This window comes from Cynoglossus semilaevis, chromosome 13 (assembly GCF_000523025.1).
Source record: "Cynoglossus semilaevis isolate Cse_v1.0 chromosome 13, Cse_v1.0, whole genome shotgun sequence".
NCBI lineage: Eukaryota > Metazoa > Chordata > Actinopteri > Pleuronectiformes > Cynoglossidae > Cynoglossus > Cynoglossus semilaevis.
Window position 1 is genome coordinate 16,301,351 of NC_024319.1, and position 25,565 is coordinate 16,326,915.

Here is a 25,565-nt window from a genome sequence, read left to right on the forward strand (position 1 = left end):
ACACTTGGACAGAGCTCCAGAAATAAACAGATCAGCTGCAACATGCCAAGATTTAAACCGAGAAAAATTCATGCTAGCTGTGTTTTAATGGTGTTTCATTGACTTTCCAGTCGTCCTGCCCTTCACATCTTCAGCACCATTTAATTCAGGAGGGAGGTGGAGCCTATCCCAGCAGTCATCAGGTGACTATTTACACTCAAACCCTTACCTATGGTCCATTTACCAGGTGTCCAATCAACCTAATCCTACACTGGAGTAATGCTCTATGAGAGGAAGCCAGAATACCCAAAAATCCCATGCAGACTTCATACAGAAAGGTTATCAGTTACCACCAGGGGTCACACTGGTGACCCCTTGAGGGGAAAAAAACATTTTCCACTTCCCAGGCAATTCATCATTTTTAGGGCCACTCAAATCAAAGTGTGCAAACACGCACTGCATTAAATCAAAGCAACAATTAATAGAAAACCAATTTGCATTTCATTTTGCATTTACTGTAATCACAGAAGGACAAGGTAAAAAAACAACAACAAAGAGATAGTTATAACTGCTGTGTCATTAGAACACATAGCAAAGGTAAGCAAAAAAACAGCAACAAAGTTAGTCAGTAATAGACATTAAAAACTTAAAAACTTTAAGAAATGCACTGACTTATTAAAATGAGTACTGAGAATAAACAGACTCATTAATGAAATGACTGAACTAACTCTAATGGAGAGTTTGGTGTTGGTGATGATGAATGGATGAACGGATTAGAACAATAATTTGGTGAATGAGATCAATAACAGGCTGAGTGGATTTAGGAAATCCATTCACATACAAACTCTACTGTTCTGTTGGGGTCTACTGTTCCATTGTGTCACATTTTATGAGCCACTACAGTAACATTAAGACAAAACATTAATTAAAGACAATGACTAAGAACACAGCAGCTGTAATCTCAGCTGGAGACATTCTCATTATTTGCCCTCCATTTAGCGCGATTCTCACACTATTTTTTTTCAAGCTTTCTCTTCATAATCTTCTTCAATAAAACTTTCCTGAGGCCATAGCCTATTTCTGTCTCCATTGTGAATACTTTGTGAGCGCTGTTTGCTGCTACGTAAACAGCGCAGTGGTCCAACTCCAGTGGCGGCCAACTTTCCAACCTGATATAACGCAGCTATACGAAACTGCACTGGCAGCCGTCCAACCAACCGTAACAGGGCCTGTAGCATTTGAATACAATCCTTTATGACAACATTCCTGACAGTCTGCCTGGAGAGGCAATTTCCCCAAAAAAGTAGGAGCTTTATTGGCTATTTAAAATAATGTAATGTGTGTGTGATTGTGTTGTGTGTCTGTTTCTGCAACTTGTACACACAAACACAACCTCCCAGCCAGCACGTGCATGCTGTATATATTGTGATGTGATTAGTACGCAGGTTAGCACAAATCTCGACTCTGCGCGTGCATGCATGAATGTGTGTGTGTGTGTGAGTGGAGATGGCGACCAGCAGACCTCAAGGCACCAGGTGTCACAGAGTGCAACAGCTGAGAAAGAGAGCGTCAGACAGCTGCTTCACGTGGTGTGTGTGTGTGTGTGTGTGTGTGTCAGTCGGAGGTGGTCCAGCTCTAATTGCGGTGACATCTTTGCCAACAGTGATCATCTGCTGTTAAACCTATCTCTCAAAACTGGAAGAGTGCACTCTGACCTCTCAACACTCGAGTCAAACTGCAGCGTTTAAGACACGTTGAACCAAGTCACAACATGTGGGTTGGTGTCAACAGTCTTCATTAGGTTTGTACTTGTGAAAAAGTATACATTATGTCATCTCACACACTCTTACATATACTTTTTGGGACATTTTTGTCTGGTGGGGCGGCATGGGAATTGTGCTGTGGCTCGAAACGTTTGGAAAAAACTGCTTCATAAGAATTTACTGTATTTGTCTTTTGACAGACTGACTGTTAATCATTACTAATTTATTTTAGCACAGATACTTTCTATTCTACTATTCAAAGGTTTAGAAGAAGTCATTTTAGGAGCGCCCTCTGAAGTTGTAATTCCTTTGCCTCCGGTCATTACAGTTCACAGGACGTCCAGTGAAAAACAAAGATTTGGCTGCATGTTGTATCGACTACAGCATAATTGTAGTTGCACTATTGTTACTGATATTTAAAAAGTGGACATGGAGATTTGTATTTATCAGTGGAGTCCCAGGAAAGACCTGGAAGTGAGAGCTTGTTGTTGAAGCAACTCAAAATGAATGAAAGTCTGAGGAAAGTTTACTTATTTAACATCCTAATTTCTAGCTCTGGGACATCTTTAGCAACGCATGGTATTAATCTGGTCAAACAAATAATGTTTAGAGAGAAACATATGGCAAAGCATGACAGGAAATGAGTTATAAAAGAAAATAACAGCTGAAACAGACAAATAAGAACAAGTTAAAGTCATAGCGTTGGTGATTTACACCAACATTGTTGACTCAAGGTCCAAAACCTCCAACCATCATGACCACCACACATTTTATTTTACTTTAAATGCAATTATAAATCAGTGAATTGAAAGACCTTTAAATCATGGAAGAATCTGCAATTTATATGACAATATTAACTTTTCTCTTTTTTTACTCATCAGCATAACTAACTATTTTGATTATACTGTATAAAGCAGATGCAGAGTGCTGCTGGAGGTCAACAATATTGTATACATGTTAAGAAAAAAAGTGGGTGTGTAATCAACAAGGTTTGTGCAATGTGTCTTTACTCAACTACATAAAAAATATTAAAGCAGTCAAATCCCAACAACATTTTAGACGTATTAAAGAAGTGCATGAGAACAACATCTACATGCTGCTATTCATTATTAGTTCATCACCAGTTAAAGCTGGTTGAAAACGTGTTTATGTTTAGGATGCACAACCAGGCCTATCCTCATTTGTTATGATGATGCCATCCTTCCCGACAGGCCCTATACAAAGAGTGCAACCTACTGGCCATACAGTATAAGCATCAATGGCCTATTGGCTGCATCTGTTTGTGGGATCTGAAAGAGACCAGGATTTAATGTGAGGCGTGATCTCTCACAATAGCGTGCGGCATAGAAAGCATTGTGGATAACAATGATAAAAGACACACAGCACTGCACACATCAGGAGGTTGGTGATGGATACAGTCGAGCTGAAACCACCCACTCCTACTACAGAAGCCTGTTTGGTAATGCTGAAAAACGGGGTCACATCCTGGTAATTAAATATGAGTAAGTGTTACTGGTCCTGCTGTCACCAAAGGCTGGGATATGTCAAAGAAAAATCATTTATGTGACGAATATCTTATGAGCTGTGCGCATCTTTCCACCAAGAGTCGTGCAGGATCCTAGCACTGCGTTTGATGTTATTTTGTCAACAATGTGGCACAAGATCAACACAAGCAGCAGCAGCAGCACAGGCTGCGACAGAGGCACCGATCCACATCCAGACTCGCCCCTGTGATCCACACTCACCGGATTTGAAAAACGCCGCTATGTCTGCCGCGTCCTTCGCAGCTTCATCCAGTCCCTCAGCTGCGCTCATGGCTGCGCCCTCCTCTGTGGAATCAGCGGCGAACAGATGGATAAATCCTCACAAGGGTTTAGTGGTTTTCTACAGACACTGGTGAGCAGCCGAAGCAAATCCGGACGCCTTTTCATTGAAGCAGATCCGGTCGTGCGATCTGGACTCCCTTCATTAAGCCACAGACCTCCTCCTCCATTTTGGCCGAGCAGGGAGAATCCTAGCGACCGATCGGCGGCGCTCCCGAGTTGGGACGTGAGGAGGTAAAAGAGGAGGAGATAGAAGGGGGTGTAGTGAGAAGGGGCGGGGGTTAAAAAAAAGGAGGAGAGGAGGGCTATTCCGTTTGGGGTGGGATATCCTGGGATTCCGTTTCGGAGGGGTTTTGGTGCATTGTGCGCCACAGCGCACCAGTAAAAACCAGTCCCCCACCACAACCTCTGCTCACACCTCCTGCTGTACCTCCGAAACTGCTGCACTCATTGCTGCAATGCTGACATGGTTCTGTGCGGGGATCAAAATCTGGGACTAAATGACTTTTCGGGGGATTGGATGAAAGATGGCACAAAGACGCACATCTGTGTTCCAGCCCCCATGCGTATGACCATGACGTCATTGTAAATAACTGTAATCCTCCAAACCCGAACCATTCTGCTGTTACATTGTTTCCACCACAACATTCCCCGTAGCTTCACTGCCAGTGGTCCTAAATGGCGTGACAATTAAATGGTTAATAACGCGTTTGTTTTTTTCTTTTTCATAAAATATCGATATTCCAATTCTTATCATAATCTTCATCTCCCTGTAGTGAAGATTATGCATCACTATGAGGTCATCTGGTCCACAAATCTAACCCACATCTGCGCCAGAGCATTGACCTGCAACAATCCGCTGCTGCCATCTATGGGCCACTTCCAAACCTTTATCTTTGCTAATAATAGCAATCGTCATCATCAGCGTAACGTGACTACTATTATTACTACTAATAACGGAAATGAAATAAAAATGTTTAAATTATATTTTTTTCAGAAACTCTTATTGTTCTTTGAAAAAAGTGGTTGTTTCTTGAGCAAGATGTGATAGAAGTGATTTTTTTTATCTCTAATTTATTATTATTATTATTATTATTATTATTCCTCTAAAATATTTGTGTAACGGGACAGACGTAGGTCTGATTCATCACACAGACAGAAAAGGACACATTGAATAAATGTTGCAAACAGTACAACAGTGACACGTGTGGTATTGATAGACTGTTACACCTCGTGCACTGATTCTTTTTAGAAAAAACAATCTAAATTTATTCTGAAGACCGTCACATTACATCCATCATTAGTGCCAGGTGCAGGGCACACATTCAGTGTTTGCTACAAGAATGCTAACGGATATATTTCATTTGTTTCTAATTTGTGCAGAAAAATACATTTTGTTTTTACAGAATTTTGCATAATTCTTTTATTGCACTCCTGGATATTAACAGCTCTTCATCTGACACAAGCATCTACATACACATAAACTAGACACTGACTAATATTTACAAAAAACAGCAAAATACTGTCTGGAATGTAAGCGTTATCTTTTTCCAACAGGAATATTGGTCAAATCTGGGGTGACTAATTACAGATTGTAAAAGTCAGGATACTTTACATAAAACTAAATCCTAAAAAGATTAACATCTTCTTATATCTTTAAAGAATTAGGTTTCCCACTGTGCTGCCTATATGGAGCCTATATCCATTGTGGCTTACGGTTCACATGGATAAAATATTTTTTTAGTGTTTTTGGGCCACCATGTGGAACGACTGCTGACATGGCACAGCTTTTAGACTTATTTCATATATTTTATAATTTACTGCTGCAAGACGTTTATCCATTGTTTTTTAATTGATTGTAACATCCAATAGAAAACACATTAAAAACAAACATATTACAAAAACAACCGCATTATATTTTGTCCAAAGTCACATTTAACCTTCCAAATGTGCTTGTCAAAACTCTGGGCATATGTTTAACCTGATGAATTTCCATCAAGAAAACTTGTGTCTGGACAGTAACTCATTTGTGGTCCTGAAGAGAAAAACTACAATTGGCATAGAACTGATGAAAGCTTAAGCAAAGGGTTAGCACTTATAGCAAAAGAGGTTAGACACAAAATAGCAACAAAACAAAAATTCAGCTATTAACTCTATATTAAAAAGTTAGCCAAAAACAGCTAAACATTAGCCATAAATAGCATAGATATACCTTAGAGATACACAAGAAAAGGAGCACAAATGTAGACATAATTAGATTGTATGCATGCCAAAAATTAGTGCAGAAAGAACTGAAAGATAGACAAAAAGAGAGATAGTGTAAGCTGTGGGAGAAAAATATAAAAATGACATCAAATTCATCTAAAATTAGGCTAAAAACACCATGTTTTTACACAGAAATATCGCCAAAGGGTTTGTTCCTTATCTCTTTTTTTGCATTTTTTTTCAATAAAACATGATCGTTGCCTTTTTGTGCTTTAATTAGGCATTTAAACACTCCAACAGCAAGACAACTGCTACTAAATTTGAGCTCTTTAGTGCATAAATTAACTGCAGAAAATGGTGCACTGTCCAAACACTAATGGTCCAGGCTGCTCTACTCTGAAATAGACATCTGTATACAGGATATTTCAATTGGGGGGTAGGGGGAACAGCAGAGAGAGCCACTGTCATTTTCAGGTGAATCCAAAACATAATACATGTTAACACTGCAGCTTCCCAAACCATGTTGTACCACTTCACATTAACATCTGCAGGATTTGGACATATTTTCATTTTGGTGTAGAAAAGTACAAGCGTGGGTGCAGTAACCTCATGTCCTGGCCATTTTCTGAATCCCTGGTGAGTTCTGATAGTTCTATAAAAGTGAGACAGATGTGAACAGAAGTGTATTAAACATCTGTGATATTTATCCCACACAGGACTTACAAATTTGTTAATTTGGCCCTGGCAGATGCTAGGACTACACTCTAGATACAGCTCATAAACCTGAAAGTGTTGTCTCTACCTTTCATTTATATTTTTACAAAATGCATATAAATGAGTCTGTGTGTATGGAGAGGAAAATATCAATTTCCCAACAGCAGGAAATGAGGGGTTAAAACATGCTGCATCACTATCTTCTGTATTTGTATATAACACAATAGACAGGACAGTGTCCAGTGTCTCACCCTCATGGCTGTAGATATCCAAGGTAGAAAGCGGGACACTCTGGTATAGACTCCAGGCTTCTTTGGCATGGCACAGCCCGTTCCCCAGCTGACAACTCCCAACAGACGATATCTGCTGGTCTTCGAAAAACTGTCTTCTCCAACAAAAGGTCCACCACTGTCTCCCTGATACAATACATAGTAGCACTGTTAATAAATTAATGGATACAGAAATGACATACTGTGCCAAAAGTACCACACTTCAGCATACAAAGAACTCCAAATAAAGAAAATGACAGCCCTGATTTGTAACCACTAAATCCTACAGTAGGTCATCCATCAAGCACTCACTCACCTGGCAGGCATCAATGCCTCCTTTCTCATAACCAGCACAGAACATGCTGGTGGTGATCTGATTGTCGTAGTAATCAGGAGCATTGCAGACAGTGTCACTGATGATTGGGACATGTGCTTCCTGCAGAACATTTGCCAAGTGACCTGCAAACAATAATAGGTCAAAATAGATCCATAAGGCACCCCTACAGCAACAGGTAATTAAAATGGGTCAGACGATGGGCAGTATTGAGGTTGAGTATGTTAAGAAATCTAAATGAGGTATTTGCATTAAAGGCAAAGTCTAAGATAGAAGCTTCAATTATTATGGATCAGACCCAGTATATAGATAGATTAGATAGATTAGAACTTTATTAATGCCTCAGGAATTCCTTTTGGGAAATTAAGGAGCAGTGGCCTTTTTCATACAACTAAACCTTACAGCCTTGGAGGATTAATTAAAAGAAAAAAATATTGTACAAGAACTTAATGAAAATACTGTGTGGAAGTACAGAATCCAAAGATATTTATCAGATCAGATAAGTTTATTTAATATAATTCACTATTCCCCAGGAGGTAATTGATTTTTTTTTTATTTAAATTAAAACAAGGCTGTGATCAATGACTTACCATAGTATTCAACATTTCCCCAGCCTGTTACTGTTCCCATTTGTCCGTCTATCACTCTCTGACCATATGCTGGAAGGCAGACAGGCTGGATGTATTCTGTGTGTTTAAATACAACCAAATATTAAACTTGAATGGATATAAAGAGAGGGAATGATACCTTAGTGAAAAGTACAACTTACACACATTTACTGTGATTTGATAGACAGAAAATTGTGTGTCACTATAATAAACTGAGGCCTTTTCACACTTGTATGTAATTCTGTATGTCAAACACTAGGTGTCAGGAAGGATCTGGTGAAACGCTTCCTGTACAATGAACAGCTTTTCCTGTTTTATATTACATCTTTGGTACTTATGGCACAGTGAACTTAAAAAAAACATAAAATTAATAATAAGACTGTTATGAATTGTATTGTTTTGTCTATAGTTTAATTTTTGGGTTTGTTTATTTGAAGTAGATTTTCTTGTCTTGCTGGCCATTAAAAGAACTGAGGAGACTAACCATGTTAAAAACTTTTTATCTTTGTGTGTTTGTGAGTCTCTCTCTCTCTTTCTCTCACCCAAATTCTGATAATGTTTATAATGTGTGTGTGTGTGCCTTGGTGAATCCTTCCATTAAAGGTGAGTGGCTGTGTCAGGGCCAGAACAGCAATATCTCTGCTGTTATCATCAATGTCTGCATTTACAAAAGGCAGGTAGCTGCTGTGGTAAACTATGGTCTTCACTTCCGCCACGTTGGCATTTACCGGTTTATTATAGATGGAGCCGAGCAGCACACGCCAGCGATTCACAATGCGGAATCGGCTAAGAGAGAGTTAGACAGATGAAGGTTCTTCACTAAAGACTCTAAAAAGACCTAAGGTGTTCCTATATATTAAACTGTAAAAAACAAAATACACAACTTACTCGCGAAAGCAGTGAGCTGCAGAAACAATCCAGCGGTCTGAGATGATGGAACCTCCACACTGATGGACCCCATCATACTGTAAACTGACCTGCCAAGGCCAGCTGCCCTGTCGTGCATCCACACCACCAACAATGCGGTCTGCAGCAAAACTGCGTCTGCCACAGTCTAAGAGGGATAAAGAGCAGAAAGGAAAGCAGTTGGTTAGAGTGCAAGGTAAAAGGGAGTTTTATAAACAGAAATGTGGAACAGAATAAAAGATATTCAGATCAAATGTAGGATTTTGAAGCAAATGATGTTGCTTTATGAACTGGTGAATTAAAGGACGCTAAAGGCAAATAAGGGTTTGTGTGTTAGTGTGTGTTCCAGGGAACAAAGCAGATCTTACCTTGACACACCAAGGTCAGAACCTCTCTGCTCTCACAGTCACTGAAAATTAGACATAATAGAACAATAGAAAAATCAAAACATAATATTTTCTTTTTTGAGAAACAGGAACAGACATCAGCAATTCAACTCTTTCTTACCACGGGTACATTGAGTCTTTGATTTTTTTGCCATAGCTGAGCTCTTCCTGTCGGACACAGAAGAACTCTCCTCCATCTCCACCTCCCTCTGGTACCGATGTGACCGAGTAATTTACCAAACTGAAACAACAGAAACACACGTATTTATTAACCTTAACTATTTTTTTTAACCCGATCTGAACCAGAGACACATATGACCTGAAAAAAGGAAGCACATGATACTGTACATATAGTTTTCTTGAGGAAGTAAATCCACAGTCATTTATTAGGGAAAATGTTTTTCACCTGACAAAGCCCACTTCTTCACAGCTGATGCTAGCCAGCAGTTGATTGGCTGAGGAGGAACAGACCTGACGCCACCTTTTCTGAGCAGGGTCAAAGACTCTGAGATGTTGGTCAGCAAAGTTTACCTGAACTGCACACAGTAAAATGATCTTTATGAGTATTTTTTTCTTAATTTCCTCATTGTGGGACAAATAAAGAACTTCTTCTGAATACTCACCATCATAGAGTTCTGTGTCTTCTTCCATTGTACAATATGTGACTGCAGTAAAGTCATATACAGAACAGTTACTACATCAACTGTGACAGCAAAAACCAAAAGAACACTTTACATTATTAGTTTATATATATAGTTTTTTAGAAATAATTTGCTAATATTAATCACGTATTACTTGGGATGGTTTGATACCACAGTATGTGATACCTCATGTCAAATACCAATGAGCTTTGTATCTTTAAGATAGATACAATGGGGGAATAAAGAATTTGATACTATATTTAATCTTTAAATTACATTAACAAAATATAAATATTAAAACAAACAGGTTATAAATAATAAATGCATATGAGACATATGTATGACGATGTGGTCTAACCTACGGCCCAAACTGCTGCTCCAACGGCTCCCATCATCATCAGTGTCACACACACACCCATCACCCGGCAAGGAGTAAACACACAGGTCAGAGAGATTCCATTACTCCCTGGAAGTACACACACATACGCACAATTATAATTTTACATACGTTAGACACGTTTTCATGCTGAGTAAAAAATGGCATTTTTTATTATGATTTTTTTTGTTGTTGTTGTTGAAGATAAAGTATAGTCTGTCACTATTTCACTGGATTCCCTTCTTGGACTAAACCATCCCATAACGAACAGCTCAGCGTTCTAGTTTGAAGGGGCACGCTGCATATTTCCTGGCAGAGTCTGAAAAGTACAAATGACACCGACCAGATCAATAGTCTAAAGTTTAGAATTTGTCCAGCTGGCAAGAACAAACTCTTCAACTGGAATATCATGCCATGTCTGTCTGTGTCTACACAAATGGGTTGTTTTCAGTGTGTCTGCTTTTATCTATTAGTCTGTCAGTTTAAACCACAGGCTTCCTCACAAATTTGTATTGACATTAAAGGAAAAAAACATGTTCATGAACATTTACGAACCCACAAGGTTATTAAGGTTAATTCAACCTCTGCTGGTGTGAAGCAGTGCTGACATTTATGTGATAGTTCAAAGGCTGATAAGGAGTATCCATGAATTTTGACACCAAACAGCGTAGGACGTTAACCTTTATGACCAGGACATTTTGGTTTATTAACAAATGTATTTTTTTATTACTTTTTGGTGTTTACTTTGTCTGTTTTGTTTTTGTATTTTTAAATAAAAGGATCAAATCCTCCAGCTGCAAGATGGCACTGAGGTGCACTGCAGTGGTGTGCTGTGTCACAATGAAAAGTATTTAATTTCATTCATACTTAAGCAATGTTTGACCAACTTTTTATTTTTATTTATTAAAGTAATTCTATGCCATTTTCTAGAAATATTTAGCTACCAATGAGCAACGTTTGATAATTTGCTTAGTGTCCTATCAGTTTTTCCTTGAGTACTCACTAAACGTTTTTTTTTTCCTCTCTAGGAATCCATACCTTTGCTTAATTCTTTGTTTCTTACATTAGCTCCTCCTCTTGTCCTTCCTCTCATACCTCTGTAAGGATTCCTCTCCATACTTGTGGTCAGCATCACAATGGTGCTACTGTTCCTGTTCCTTGGATCGTACAACTGTGCTTTACAATGGGGAAATACTGCACAATAACATGGAGACCAATGATTTTAGCCACGTAAAAACACTCTTCTAATACAAATATATATTAACATGACTCTAACAATTTCACCATTGTATGCAAAGAATAATTACTTTAGTCTCGCATACCTGTCTCTAAAAGCAGAACTTTTTAAGATATGGATTACAATATGGTCTGTTGTTTAACTGTTTGAGGAAGCGGCGGAGCAACCCCTCCAGGTTTAAGCAGGTTCTAATTTAAGTTGGTAGGTTCTTTGTTAAATGTCTGTCGATTCCCAGTTCTGTTCCTTCTTCCCATCACACAGCCTTTTTCCTGACCGCACAGAAGGACAGAACAAGAACACTATTGTGTTCACTTATACCTAAGACTTCCTCATCTGTGGGCCTGGAATAGAATGTTGAACATTCATTTAGATGTTGTATTTGACTAATAAGAAAACGGTAAGCAGGGTAGCTAGACCGAAACAGACTAAATAATGGGGTTTAGCTGCAAATAAATGTTTAGAAAAGTCAAACAATAGCTGTAATAGTTCTTTGTAACTGCACCTATCAATAAATGTAGTCAATGCATTACTATGGTTAATACATTTATTTCATGTTTACATTCACATGTAAGTCTACCCTGTGATTTAGTCATTCACATTTTCATTAAAAAACAAAAACATTGGTTACTAAGGATTGATAATCACAAATCCTTTAAACAACATGATTAAAATCCACTACTAAAGATGCATCATTTTGTTGTATCTGAATTATGAGTTTTTGGACATACCAAGCAACATTTCTCACATTATGTACTGTAAACACCAAGATAAATATTATGAACAGTTGGGGCTTCCTCTCAGTGGGACTTTGATGGTTGTTACTACCATTTGTTGCCACTGTAACAAACAAAGTGCCAGCCATAACAGTGAATCATCCCAGACTGTTGTGACCCATCAACGAGGACATACATCGCATAACATGCATTTATATTTGCTCCACGTCTATCCTCAGTCATGAGTCATGTGACCAGAGCTTCAGTAAGTGAGCTGTGGGCAGTTGTGAGGGAAACCCTGAGCTTCAACAACTTTGTTGCTAAAATAAGTCAGCTCTGAACCACATTAGAAACGTGGCTGACCACACCCTTCCCGCACTACAAGAAAACAAGAACTTGTACGGACACCGCATTTTGGAATCAAAGTCAGAATGACACATTATGTGGAGACCTCAGCAGGAGGTAAGTCAGTGTCGGTTAAATGTTGACACTGTATTTCCTTTCTTTTTAAAAGGCTTATAAATGCATTTATTTTACTTATATTCTTTATTCAGAACTACTGGAGTTATTGAACTAAAACTAGGTTTTAAAGTTGATATTTTTTATTGTTTTTGCACAATTGTCACAATGTCGTATTATATTTGCATAATATATATTGGTAGGGAAATGCCTAGACGGTGTCCATGAATGATTTTCTAGGCCTGCAAAGTGGCATAGTGGCCACAGCTCTTATCTTACAGCAGATACAGGAGATCAAGGGTTCAAGGAATTTTTGTACTTTGTAGGTTTCATGTTCTTCCTGTGTTTAAAGGGTTTTCTCCAGTTTGACTGTGAGTAATCTAGTAAACTGTCTAAGATGTTCCCCACCCTTAACTGATGACTGCTAGGATCCAACTTCTCTTTGACCCTAAAGAGTAAAAGAGGGATGGATGATGAAGGATTGATTGGTGTGACTTTTAATTTGGTTTGTGTAGTCAAAAGATGTTATTGAAATGTGGGTAAACTTTCACTTGGAATGCCAATAGCGTGACATAAACATGATGAAGGGATCAAATCGATCCAGCCAATCAGGTTGTATTCTGTGCAGTGAAAAATCATTGTCTACATAGGAATATTCAAGAGACACTTATTCAGGTATATTACTTTTAATAATTAGTTTTAGAGGAAGCAGCATCCTCTCAACTAAGTGTCCTAAACGGGACATGGTTCAGAGACACATTTAAGTACTCTCTTGCATGACCAGGTGGTCTGGCCTGATCAGAGCTGTCTGCACTAATCCCGGTTGGCCTTCAATACAAAAAGGTTTGGTGTATCCTAATAAAAGTTAAAAGAAGCAGAACTGACTCACTTATCTTGTACTGCAGTTGTGCTGTAGTAAAAACAAACACATTCCTAATGTGTGGTAAATATTAGCATGATCAGCAGCATGCCGTTTCTTTGAGACTCTGGCTGAGTGTTAATGTTTCCATTTCCGTGCGGTTCGCACATGGTGTATAAACATGTTGAAACATCTTAGGGCTAAATGATCCTGAAAATAATGTGGCCCCACAGTATGAGCACAGACGTACACAAAACAAGGCCTGCCATGTGTGCCACTCCTCAACTAGACTTTGTGATCTGAGATAATTACACACTTAAGTCTGATCACTGGGTCTGGGTGGATTCGTGTTTGCTCTCAGTCAGGCACCAGAATGTTACAACCTCAGTGTTGGTTCACACACAGATACTAAGTTACAGCACGACAAGAGTACAGTGAATGAGACATCTTCCTTTCGACGAAGACTACAGATGATTCCTGGTTTTACCGTGGAAAACTACTGCTCATAGAGGACCGGCACAAAATCTGATTCAGAAAAGTAAGGTGGGTACAAACATACATCTCACTCTTCAAATGTTTAGGTTTTTTACCTCGATAAGAGTTTATTTCGTATTTGAGCTATTGTTGTTTGACTTAGTAGATTATGTCAGCCTTTGTTGAAACGTGTTTGTGAACCTCCTGCACTAGTCGACAAGTTCATCTGTCAACAATTTAAAACACAGTGTTTAAATGAAATGAGAGAAAAACAAAAGAATGTGTTAGTTGATTAATGTTTCAAAATATTTAACATTTTTATTTTTTATTTTTTCATCTTATCTATCTATTTGTGCAATCAGATCTCTGTTTCTTAATAACATGTTCAGAAAGTCTTTTTCCAAGATTTATCTTTTAATCAGTAGAAGATGAATGGATGTTATACATAGTTTATAAAGTCCTGTAAAATCATCACGAGTCCTTAAGCTGCAAGTTTCCTTTTTTAACATTCTTTGTTTTTTTCATCTTATCTATCTATTTGTGCAGTTTTTGTGTCAATTAATTTGTTAAAACATGACCATGGATCAATTTTATACAAGCCATAGATCTAAATGTAAACAGAGCATAACAATACACACACACACTCACACATATATACCTAACTAATATCACATCATTTGAAATAAACTCATTACTCCACGTGTATAGAAGACAACCAACAGGAGTGGAGTAGAATATTAAGAGAGGGAGTACATTGGAACTGTGGACTAGAATCACATAGAGAACAGTTGAATGAGTTTCAAGTGATCTACTACTTTAAAATAAAGCTGTGTCAATGGCCCTGGTACCAGACAACAACATGTGCTACTGCTGAAGCTGTTCATTTTGGGGATCAAAAACACTGTGGATGATGTAAGTGTCTGTGTTATGAGCTAAAGGGCAAACAACAAAACTAAATCAAGTGAAAATGAGAGAGACAACTGTTTAGCTCTGAGCAAATTAGTTAATGTTTAACAATGAAGTGGACTAATGTCTGGTCTCAAATACCGAGCTCAGCGTGAGCCGTGGCCTGACCAACAGTGTTTATATGAGTGTGTGTGTGTGCGTGTTTGAATATATGTATCTAAAAATATGTACTTACCCATCTTTTTCCCTGTTACAACCTTCTCCACATACATCTCTTCAGAGAGGAAAGCAAAAGGCAACAGAGGTGAAGATGTCTCCTTTCCTACTTTACTTCCTTTCCTCCCTCCTTCCTTCCTTTTTTCTGCTTCCTAGTTTCAAGAAAAGATCAGACAAAGCGCTATAACAATGTTAACATAATAATATAATATAGTTGAATGTAACAGAGTAAAACTATTTAGGTTCAAACACAACGTACTGGAGTGGGAAATTGTTGTTAGGACATACAACTGTCTATTGGCAACTAACAATAATGATTTTAAAAAGTTTTCTTTTTCATAGTCAAAAGTTAGTAAAGTAATACAGTAGCTAAAAATATCGAAATTATTGTTCAAAAGGAGCTTAGGATAAGGCTTAGCTTAGGAGAATTCCTAAAAACACAACATGAACAAGACTTAAAACTGAATTCCTTACAGCGTTTATCTTCTTCGATATTGTCTAATTTCCTTTTTAATAATAATAATAATTATCATGACTTTTTGCTTGGAAGTTCTTCGGGAAGTTGAAACTTTTTGAGTTCGATATCCATCAGTTACTGAACCCAGTGTTGTACGTAAGTTCACATGACGTATTCTGTTGCGTTAAATGTTTTATACCGGTTTTGTACCATTTTCTAAAACATGTCAGCAAATATTTAAATCAATATTTGTGTTAATCAAATTGTTGCCTCATTAAACCAGACTACAGACGGACTTACGGCAACACAGTGGGCATTACGTTATTAGAAGAAAAACGTACAAAGATGCGTTCCTTCCAAACAATCACTCACCTGTCTTTCTTTCTTTCTTTCCTTCGTCCTACAGCAGGTGCGACGACTTTTTACTTTCCTTTTCTTTTCAAATATTCAAACAACAAAGACCAACGTCTGAACAGTTATCGCGGATAAAAATCCAAATTCCAGTAAATTCCGAGTGCCTCCGTCTTTTCGCAGGTTACTGACCCCAAATACAGGGGAAAAAACGTGTCGAAAACCTTTTCAGCGACAGGAACCAACACTATGTTTCAACCAAAATCACCTGTGGCTGCGTTTTCTAGCAGACCACAGAGAAACATCTGGATGAACAGCAGCTGGATCACTGTCAGCCGACGTTTACCTACAGTGTGTAGATGGGTCCGGGTCTACGTGCGTCTGTGTGTGGTCATCTGTGCAGACAAGAGCGGCGCTGGTGACGTCACATTACGTTTCTGAGTGGACATGCCGTGTAGAAGAGCCCTCGGTGCTGTATCAACCTGAACAAAGCAAAAGTCGGGATGATCTCAAAAGTACTGACCATGTAAAATTTGGCTTTTAATACCTGGATTCACATGGTATGTCTAAATCTCAAGTTCCAGATCGTCTTGTGTAGAATATCCTAAAAGTTTTGGAAAATTTTGATTGCATGTTGACAATTACAAAAATAGAGAGCAAGAGAAAAAAGATGTCAAAATCTTGGCAAATAGGTACAGAGGTTACAGAGACGATAGAATAGTGATAGAAAGTAAACTGGGCATTCTAAAGAAAGAGCATTTTTCCACTGGACCTTTGGAAGAAAGGCCAACTACAAATTTAGTATGGTTCTCACAGGCCTTAGTGAGTCAGTGAAGCATATGCTACTCATTAAAAATGAAAATTAGAATCAGAATACTGTGTTAAGCCCATAGGGAAACTGTGTTACATTGCTGCAACAACAAAACACAGAATGGAATGGGTGTTTAAAATATGTAATGTGGAAATAAAATAAAATTAAGTAAACTATGAAGTAAAGGCCAAAGTGAAGTTGTTCAACAACCTTTGTTCCTCATCTGTTACAAAAAAAAGGAAGTAGTACAATGAGTCTTGTGTTTGTTTTGAAGAATAACAGCACTTGAAGAGCTGACGGCGGTCGTCCAGCTGTTGACAAGCAGACGGACAGATAGTGGCTGAAGAGAAAAAAGTTGAAGTCAACAACACAAAGGATAACAGTAGGATGTTGAAGAAGATGGAAGGACAAGTAGTCCAGGTCTACTGGCTTCTCTTCACACTGTCTCTAAGAGGTAAGGAGTAGTAGCATTCATCACTTGAGTGGTTACAAATTTCATTTTAAACTTTGTTGTTTATGTTGGAGGAATGAAAATCCTGATGAAATAAAGGCTAGTAGGTAAAGATATTATGGTGAACTTGATGTGGATGTGGACTCTAAGCCCTGGCAACTTGACCTGAACTGAACTTACTGTAACTTTTAGCATTCTGTTGTACCAGACATATTTGAGATTTCCTCCAAGAGTTTAAATGATGATACTACCTTCTACTGCTCAGGCATTCTTGCTGGTGATTGGTCAGTCCATCTCCCCGCCAGTCCCGTCTGTGCTGTGATTGGTTCTTCGGTTATCCTGCCCTGTTCCTATGACTACCCCCAAAGTTCAAATGGAACTGTGGGAGCAGGGCAAGTCTCAAGTCAGGTAATACAATAAAGAAGGCATTGTGCTGCTGTGCTGGTAATCTATCATCTGTGCCAGGTGGTTAATGAAGAATGACACAATGGTTTCTGGGTGTTTTTAACATATAAAGTCAAGTTATAAAACTTTCTCTTTAAGTCTTTGTTATTGTCTTTAGGGCAGAGGAGGAGATGAAGGACAACGATATAGAGTTTTATCTGAGATATGGTGCCTGGAGAACAGTCGCTGTATCACTCCAAGGTATTGTAAGAGAAGGCACAGACCAGTCAAGACTTATTCTCTCAGTTTTATAATATTACATGTCAGTTTCATAATGACTTGTCGTGTCTGCGTCAGATATGTGTTCCACAGTGCTGGCATTCTCCCAGATCCATCCTACCAGAACAGGGTGAAGTACCTGGGTCAAGCAGGAACAAAGAACTGCTCCCTGAAGATCTCTAATCTTAGGAAGTCAGACAGTGGAACCTACGTCTTTTACCTCATCACTAGTCATCCAACACAAAAGATGCCAGAGCAAAGAGGAATTCAGCTGCTGGTGGCAGGTGGGAAAGTTAGTTAGACTCACAATGAGTCATCAACAGTATATATTACAGGAGTACCTTTTTTATTTTACTTTTAATGATTTTACCATTTAGGTAACGCTTAGCAAAATAAGTATTATTATTATTAGCTACAGTATGTGTACGCTAAGATTTCACAATTTTTTATTATATATTTTTGTTCAATGTTTAGGTTTTCATCCCTTTGGATTTGCTCATTCTTTGGCTTCAAAAGTAGTAATTGTTTTGCAATTAGTTTAATTAGTAGTTCACTGCAAGGTACTTCTTGTTTACCTTCTAGTTATATCTCTTTTTTTACAATTTTACTTCTTAATTGAAAAGTTAATTTCTTATTTTATGGAACATAATCACAGAATTTTAAAGGCAATTTTGAACATTTAGTGGGCCTTTGGCTGATCCATTTAGTGACTAAATGATAATTATTTATTTTGTGTACATAAGGTTATATAGCTAGTCATCTTATCTGATACTTTGTTCCCTCCAGATTCTCCCAGGTCAGTGACCACAGCAGTGAACCCTTCCTCTGGCATCAGTGCAGGTGTGGTCGTACGGCTGTCCTGCTGCAGTCCCTCAGCCAGTCTGCAGACACAATTCAGATGGTTTAAAAGTGAAAGTGCCACACCAATGTTTGATGGACAGGTGTGGACAATCGGGGAAATCTCTTCTTGTCAGTCTGGAAGTTACTACTGTCAGACGCAAACTGGAGATCAAGTGCGCAACTCAACAACACAAGAGATTGATGTCCAATGTGAGTAATGTTTACTTCAAGTCCTTCTGTTTCAAGAACTCATAAATATGTCAAAGATTACACTTAACCTTTTTTCACAAAATTTTCTTCCAGAGTAAATCTACATGCAGATGACACTCATGTTTTTCTTGATTCTGTGTAGCTAACAAAAGTTTTGCAGCTTGTAGCATGGACCAATCTTTCAACATCTCAGACGTCTTTGTAGTTTAGAGAAAACCAAATGTAGGCACTGAAATTAGACTTTTTCTTTGTCTTATAGATATATTCAAGGAAAACTAATTGAGATGTAAATGGACTGGAAAATGTCTTGAAATGTTACGATGCCTTCTACCCAGTGTTTGCTGAGATTGGTGGCACTAACTCCTACATGTTTGGCCCAGTTACATGTGTCCTTGTACACTTGTACTTGTGTAATTGTGTTCATTTCATTCAAAACCAGTTGGCATAACAGAATTATCTGATGTCTTCTGCGCTCTGTCTAGATTCTCCGAGGAACACTGCAGTGTCCCCTGGTACAGAACTGTACAAAGAACCTCCTGTGACTCTGACCTGTAGCAGCGATGCTAACCCACCTGTGCTCACGTTTTCCTGGTACCATGGTGCAGCCTGTAGTCCAGCAGCAGACAAAAGTCTTTATCAGGCACGACAAGCCATGGCCACACACACAGGAAAAGGCTCCACCTTTAGAAGCGCCAACATCACTGTGGAGGAATACGGGAAGCACTGCTGTGTGGCTCGCAACAGTCATGGTTCACAGACTGTGACTGTATTACTGCAGGAAGACAGAGGTTTGTAAAAAAAAAAAGAGTCTGAGTTAATGAAAAAGGAAATTGTGCTTCAATATCCCTAATACTGCTCCTTAAATGCTGTGCAAACCAAGCTGAATTGAAAACTTTTTTTTTCAGCAATAATGGCATTGATGTCCAGAAACAGAGAAGTTGTTATTGGCGTGTCCCTCTCCATCCTAATAGTCATTATAGCTATTATAGCTTTTTGTATCATAAGGTAAGTTTCCAAAACACACACATGCACACACACAAAGCAAGCACGATTATAAAAGCTATGATTATCAACATTGTTACTTCTCTTATTCAAATTGAACTATAAAGAGAACTGCCACTAGTGGTCCACGTGCCACAGTTTGAAACCCTCTGGGTTAGACCATGTGATTAAGAAATCAGATTAACTGCTGACAGGACAGATTAAAAAAGAAGGTTTATGTAATGAAGTTTCACTTTGTTTTTCTTGTGTCATTTGTCATCTTAGGAGAAAGAAGTCCTCCAAAAACCAGACATATTCACTCACTGCTACAACTGCAACCTGAATCCTGGATATAAAATCCTATATTTACCAAAAATATGTTTGCTGGATCCTCTTGATTGGGTAAATAAATCCTCAGTTATTGTCACAATGAACAAGTGATTTTAACTTGTTTGACCTTCTGCCATTTAAAATAGGTCACACTTCACTTCATCTTTCAGCAAGAGATACTGGTACTTCCGTTTTTTAATGTACTACTTTAAATGTATTTATTATTCCAGATTTTAACTGCTATTTCACGCTTATGTTTATGGTGATTTATAGATGCTGTTGTAAACATATCGATGTAAAATTATGCTACAAAAACAGTAATAAAATAACAAATTATTTTCACATAAAGACTATCCTGATTAGGACCAAAAGCTAAACATAATTTTAAGCCTGCATTAATACATTTGTGATGAAATTAGTGTTGTGCAATTAATGTGTCCAAACAATACAAATCATGCTGTATGTTTGAGATAAAAGAAGCAAAAAAGTTGTTCTGTTGCTCCTACCTGTTGTTTTTGTCACAGTAACAGGTATGAATATTTGAGATATTGTTTTTGTCACAGTAACAGGTATGAATGTAAATATAGCATCTTTGTTCTCTAAGTATTAAAATTTAAAATCTTCTTAGCAATTTCTAGGCCCTTGTTTTATGTTTTTTTTTTTACAGATTAATCGCATTTAGAGTTTGTGTTTCTGGAAACGTCACTGATTTTTAAAGGATGATGGAAACTGTAATGATCCAACTAAATGCTGCCTACAGTTCAGACTGTGTTACATTCTGCGCCGTTGTTAATAAACTCCTCGGTGTGATAAGGAAGCAGAAGATACTGAGCAGAACCAGTGTGTGACGAGGAGAAGGATGAAAACCACGAGGCCAATGACTCTGTGACACCAGCGCCGTCCCACCACAGATGTACTGGTGGTCAGCTGTTGTCTCATTAGTCTATTTCAGTGCCATATTAAACAGGAAAAGCTGCTATTTTTGGATGGCTGATTTTGTAAACAATTACAATTTCCAAAATATTTAATGGAGACATAAACAAATAAAAAAGCTCTTATAGCGAAACATTGAGTTTTGTTGTGAAGACTTTTTTAGTCACAGCCACACAGTGGGGAAGTGGTCGGAGTTCTTGCCTCACAGCAGTGGTTATCAAACTTTGTCTGCAGCTTCTCACGCTTGTAAAATGTTATTTGTATAATGTAAAGTGTTATTTTCATTGAACAAAGTATATTAAACCAATAATCAGTGTCAGTTCCGCTGTGTCTAAAGAAAATATTAACACTGAACAGTATTTGTTTGCTGTGCCTTTTTACTTTGGGAACCACTGCCTTATGGCACGATGATTACCAGTTCCATTCCTGTTTTTAACTCATGGTCTTCCTGTGTGTGAGTTAAAACACAAAGCATATCAGTTTATTACAAAAAAACACACTTAGCTAATTAAAAAACAAAGAATGGTCAAAAGTACAGCCAACTGTACCTGACACTTCACAACCTCTGAAGTTTATAATGTGTTATATTAACGTAATTAAACAGTAATAAGATTAGGAAAATCATTTAATTCACTTAATTTGCAGATGTACTTTTGTTTTATAAACAGCAGGGGGCAGTATTCATCAGAAAACCTTATAGGTTATTTTGAAGGAAAAATCCCAAATCCCATACGTTACCTGATCATTTGGAGTACGGTAGTTAATGTTGAAGTTTCACATGAGAAGTTAAATCCACAGCCGAAAATGCATCAACGTGTTCTCTGTTGTAGACAGAAAAATGTTTTATTTAATTTTTAATTTAGCAAAAATATTACAAAAAACGAAACTAAAAAAAATAAAAAATGTTTACAAGGGAAATAGTTGAAAATATGAATTTAATAATATTAATATTGCATTAGTATAAATAACTCCCCTCCCCTTCCAATAAAAAAAAAAAGAATTTAAGACAGAAAAAGAGAAAGCAGAATAGGAAGAAAACAGGAAGAGTGTAAAGCTAATTATATTTATATGTTATAATGTGTGTAAATAAATATGAAGGGAAATTGAATACTACTGTGTACTATGAGTGTTGCCCCAGGAGTCTAAGCCTGTAAGCAGCTCCAATTTGAAAAAGATGTGCCAGCTCTCTTCGTCAAACAAAAACCAAACTCTTCTTTCTTGAACATAACAGCAATATCAATATGATTTTCTACCAAACTAAATGTAGGCTTCTGTACAGATGAAAACAGTTTAGTTTTTCCAAGCTCAGGTAATAGTCTTTGATTTTGTTATTTTGGTGCCAACAGCTATTTTAGGCTCTGGCTAAACCTGATCAACCTGTTTTGTGCACAGATCTGTTGTCTTGTGACTCAGGAAGATTCTTCCTCACATTCTTTAAGGGACCTTGTTGTTCATAACTTTCTTCCTGCTCTGTCTATAAGAATGTAGTGAGGTTAAAGCGTTGATATTGCTTGAACTGTATATGATTTCACTTGGACATTAGGACTTGCACCATCCTGACCATAAAAAAGGAGTCACCTGTGAAGACCACTGGGGAAGTTGTGGTTCAGTTTGTGGTGAGTTGCACTAAGAGAACTGTGTGTATGTGACAGATTTGCAATGTTGATTGTAACATATTTGGGGATAAAAACAAACAAACAAAAAATAAAAAATAAAAGATGCAACAACAAATATTACTAAACTAAACATTTTATGTTTTAAGTTGACTAAACTGGATTATACTGGTTTAACCATCGATTACACTGATGTTTATAAAATGAGCATTCAAAAATAAATTCCTGTTTGTTTGCCATTATTGCAGTATCATAATGTTTATATATGAATCAGCGTCCAAGGCTCAAATGCTGTTCTTAACCAGATAATAGAAGAAAATCAAAGCTTTAGATTTAAAATGTATTTTCTTATAAATACACTTTCTTGACCTAGCCTTAAAAAATGACTTTTTGCAGTTACGCTCCCTTTCCAGGCACCCTATTTACTAATGTATGGATTTTTATATTTTGCCCAGCTGACAAATTTAGGTTTAAAAGCGTTAAGACAAAATTCTTTAAGCATTTCAACTATGACCTAGAAAAGAAGAAACTGAGATCTTGGTGATGAGCTACATTTGTACTGTTCTAATTTAAGCTAAAGTTATGAGTAATGTCGTGTTATTTCTTCGAAGCAGATTATTCCATGCAGTAAGATAGACACCATGGAGAAGAGGAGAAGCGTTTCTAGTATCTTCTTACTGCTCCTGGCTCTGCTTCAACTGACCACGCCTTCTTCTGGTAATTGACTACGTCAAATAGGAGAAAAATTGTCAACTCAGCATACAAGCACTGCTAACAATTGCTGCTGGTTGGGTTTGTTTCATGGAAAACAACTGATAAAAACACACCCCTAACTTTCCACACGTCAGTTCCACACCAGATTCAGGAGCACTTCGAAAACAATTATAATTAGTCACAGGGAATAAAAATGTAGTTACAGTAATATTTAGAAAAGATTAAATGGTAAAATCTCAATGGTCGACACAAATGTGCACTGTGTGTGATTGACAGATGGTTTGTCCATGATAAACCAGAATATGTAGCGTCACCAGTAGATGACGCTAAGTCCTCTTCAGTGTGCATTTATTACCCAAAACAAAACAGCAGGTCAGTGATAACCAAAACCTGGTTCTTAGTTAAGGTTGGGATGAGAATGAACTTTCATGGATGATGCAACATCTGCAAAACCTGACCAAGATGTTAATGACGTCAAGGCCTTTTAATTAAAGCAGATGTCGATCGAACAGATGTCAGTTTTCACTCATACTCAAAGCTTGAAGTGAGAGATCATCACCATTATCAGGGAAAATGATCCAATTTCACTTAATTGTTCTGAAAACAATGATTTATTTAAATCAAATTAATTTACTTACTCTACACTGTATTTAATAATAATAATAATACATTTTTTTCACCCAAGGACACAATTATTAAATATATATATTAATTATTTAATACAGTGACAGGCAGAACAATGAAATATTCTTTCACTAGATGACAGCAGATCACTATCAAAACTAAAAAGAGAGCAACATGATTTCTGTGGCAGCTCAGAACCCTGGTTCATTCTTTGCAAATTCAGGTTACAGCACACGGCCTGCTAACGTGAAAGTGGCAGTGGGAGAACCCGCAGAGTTTAAGTGTGGAGTCCCGGAAGGCTCTTCCAGCCTCGTGTTTACCTTCTACAGTAGCCACGGCAACTACAGCATCACCTGTCCGGAGGGTCATGTGGAAGACATCCCCCAGGTGAGGAGTAACAAGTTTACCAGAAGTGTAAATCTAGTCTTCCCCCTTTGTCTTTATAACTCCACATTACTCTGTCTCTCTGTGTCAGGCTCTCTTTGGGAGTTGTGATGTGAAGAATGGAGAGCTACTGTCTGTGTGGAGGCTCCAAGGAACCTCGTACTCTGACAATGGCACCAAAGTCGAATGTCGGCAGTCAGAGAATCCAGAGATTTTAATTGCTATCTTACATGTTTATGGTGAAGAAACTTAATACACTAAACGATACAGTATTTTGTGTAGAGCAATATAAAAATGTCATTGGCTTGGTAATATATTTTATTTGGTTACATTTATTCTGAATAAATTCTGCTAAATATAAAATAATTTAGATAAGGTAAATGTTAGCAAAGTTTAAAAGCCAAAAACAAAGTCAAAAAGTTAGAAAATACCATGTCTATGCATAGTTATTACCTAAATAATATAATTAATAATAAATAATAATTACATATTTAAAATTCTGAGCCTGGTCTAACTTCCATCATAGTGTCATTCATGTTTTTGGTTTGGCTGTTCTAGATGATGGCACCAACTTTGCTGTTCTGATTGGCTGCACCATCGGGGCCTTCTTTGGCATCCTGCTGGTGTTTGGTTTGTCTTATACAGTGATGTGGAGATCTGAGAGACTCCAGAGGTGTTTTGGTAGGTACTAACTAGTTTAGTTGGTATTGGGAATGTAGTGCAACAATTTACTGACAACCCTAAAGTTGAAAGGGTCCAGTGATTATTTACATCTGTTTGCTTTCAGGTGGAAATGGAAGAGAGGAGGATTTAGTCACAATAGTAACAAATGACCAAACAGAGGAGAAGACAGAAGAGAGTGTAAGAAGGAAAAATGTAGAAGACTAAGAGAAATGTGAAGAAAATGTTATCTAATGGTGATCCTTGAAGTTATTTACACTTAACCTAATTAAATTACACACCACAAATATGAACCCTTCTCTATCATTTCAGGTCATGATTGATTAAGGATAGCACTTAATGTGTCTTTTAAATGTCGGTTATTCCTTCTAAAGTAATTAAACTATTTTTGAAAGAACAGTGTGAACTACTTTATTACATCAGAGAACATGAGAAGAGCTTTACTTGAAGGAAGAATTATTTTAATTATTTGATCCCACTTTTACCTCTGTGATGCTTAATTGATTATTTCTCTCTTATATTTATAGCTTTGTGTTATGCAAACACTAAGCTGCAAAGTTTACTTCCTTTAACTTTAGCATCAATACAATTGAATGGTTATTTGAATAATGACCACAAAATCTTTAATTCACAAAATTAATTCTAGTCAGATGG

General features: G+C 37.5%; 4 protein-coding genes and 1 long non-coding RNA gene across 9 annotated transcripts in view; 2 read left to right on the top strand and 3 right to left on the bottom strand.

The window, feature by feature from the left end:
* The window catches only part of triob (trio Rho guanine nucleotide exchange factor b), an 86,403-nt gene extending 81,750 nt beyond the window's left edge, over positions 1-4,653 (bottom strand). The window contains exon 1 of the mRNA XM_008323918.3: positions 3,488-4,653. Coding sequence (XP_008322140.1) covers positions 3,488-3,557 — 70 coding nt within the window. The 5' untranslated portion in view covers positions 3,558-4,653. The remainder of the gene's footprint in view (positions 1-3,487) is intronic.
* Positions 4,654-4,973: 320 nt separating this feature from the next.
* Positions 4,974-16,037, bottom strand: hpn (hepsin). 2 transcript variants are annotated; one of them, XM_025061777.1, is made up of 13 exons: positions 15,698-16,037; positions 14,888-15,020; positions 9,987-10,094; positions 9,611-9,652; positions 9,394-9,523; positions 9,109-9,228; positions 8,970-9,010; positions 8,584-8,749; positions 8,291-8,481; positions 7,678-7,773; positions 7,070-7,212; positions 6,736-6,900; positions 4,974-6,422 (listed from the first exon to the last, which is right to left on the bottom strand). In XM_025061777.1, the coding sequence occupies exons 2-13, from the start codon at positions 14,922-14,924 to the stop codon at positions 6,378-6,380; spliced, it is 1,284 nt and encodes a 427-aa protein (XP_024917545.1). In that variant the 5' UTR covers positions 14,925-15,020; positions 15,698-16,037; the 3' UTR covers positions 4,974-6,377. The 2 variants fall into 2 exon arrangements, with proteins under 2 accessions (XP_024917545.1, XP_024917546.1); XM_025061778.1 differs by having other exon boundaries at positions 14,888-15,049.
* On the top strand, positions 13,650-21,033 carry LOC103388771 (sialoadhesin-like). Of its 3 annotated transcripts, none has more exons than XM_008323920.3 (10): positions 13,650-13,815; positions 16,762-16,941; positions 17,204-17,346; positions 17,501-17,583; positions 17,680-17,885; positions 18,388-18,651; positions 19,134-19,439; positions 19,557-19,656; positions 19,918-20,492; positions 20,532-21,033. In XM_008323920.3, exons 2-9 carry the CDS (start codon positions 16,875-16,877, stop codon positions 19,973-19,975), a joined length of 1,227 nt encoding a protein of 408 aa, XP_008322142.1. In that variant the 5' UTR covers positions 13,650-13,815; positions 16,762-16,874; the 3' UTR covers positions 19,976-20,492; positions 20,532-21,033. The 3 variants fall into 3 exon arrangements, with proteins under 3 accessions (XP_008322142.1, XP_024917548.1, XP_024917547.1); XM_025061780.1 differs by having other exon boundaries at positions 16,770-16,941; XM_025061779.1 differs by lacking the exon at positions 13,650-13,815 and adding an exon at positions 16,100-16,236.
* LOC112487966 (uncharacterized) lies at positions 18,133-22,181 on the bottom strand. Its single transcript, XR_003051584.1, has 3 exons — positions 21,634-22,181; positions 19,224-19,423; positions 18,133-18,482 (listed from the first exon to the last, which is right to left on the bottom strand). It is a non-coding gene; the product is annotated as an uncharacterized LOC112487966 (long non-coding RNA).
* Positions 22,182-22,301: 120 nt separating this feature from the next.
* LOC103388773 (uncharacterized) lies at positions 22,302-25,310 on the top strand. Of its 2 annotated transcripts, none has more exons than XM_008323927.2 (6): positions 22,302-22,511; positions 23,120-23,225; positions 24,070-24,233; positions 24,322-24,469; positions 24,789-24,911; positions 25,018-25,310. In XM_008323927.2, exons 2-6 carry the CDS (start codon positions 23,150-23,152, stop codon positions 25,116-25,118), a joined length of 612 nt encoding a protein of 203 aa, XP_008322149.1. In that variant the 5' UTR covers positions 22,302-22,511; positions 23,120-23,149; the 3' UTR covers positions 25,119-25,310. The 2 variants fall into 2 exon arrangements, with proteins under 2 accessions (XP_008322149.1, XP_016893197.1); XM_017037708.2 differs by having other exon boundaries at positions 22,307-22,511; positions 23,123-23,225.
* The last annotated feature ends 255 nt before the right edge of the window (positions 25,311-25,565 follow it).

What these genes read in the sequence shown, in the direction of transcription:
- LOC103388771 (XM_008323920.3), top strand. Translation starts at nt 16,875, where the DNA reads ATGTTGAAGAAGATGGAAGGACAAGTAGTCCAGGTCTACTGGCTTCTC. An exon ending in CAGGGCAAGTCTCAAGTCAG is followed by an intron (nt 17,347 to 17,500) that starts GTAATACAATAA and finishes TATTGTCTTTAG; the next exon opens with GGCAGAGGAGGAGATGAAGG. An exon ending in ATAGCTTTTTGTATCATAAG is followed by an intron (nt 19,657 to 19,917) that starts GTAAGTTTCCAA and finishes TTGTCATCTTAG; the next exon opens with GAGAAAGAAGTCCTCCAAAA.
- hpn (XM_025061777.1), bottom strand. Translation starts at nt 14,924, where the DNA reads ATGTATGTGGAGAAGGTTGTAACAGGGAAAAAGATGG. An exon ending in TGTAACAGGGAAAAAGATGG is followed by an intron (nt 10,095 to 14,887) that starts GTAAGTACATAT and finishes GTGTACTTCCAG; the next exon opens with GGAGTAATGGAATCTCTCTG. An exon ending in GCAGCTCACTGCTTTCGCGA is followed by an intron (nt 8,482 to 8,583) that starts GTAAGTTGTGTA and finishes ACTCTCTCTTAG; the next exon opens with CCGATTCCGCATTGTGAATC.
- LOC103388773 (XM_008323927.2), top strand. Translation starts at nt 23,150, where the DNA reads ATGGAGAAGAGGAGAAGCGTTTCTAGTATCTTCTTACTGCTCCTGGCT. An exon ending in ATGTGGAAGACATCCCCCAG is followed by an intron (nt 24,234 to 24,321) that starts GTGAGGAGTAAC and finishes TCTCTGTGTCAG; the next exon opens with GCTCTCTTTGGGAGTTGTGA. An exon ending in TGCTATCTTACATGTTTATG is followed by an intron (nt 24,470 to 24,788) that starts GTGAAGAAACTT and finishes TGGCTGTTCTAG; the next exon opens with ATGATGGCACCAACTTTGCT.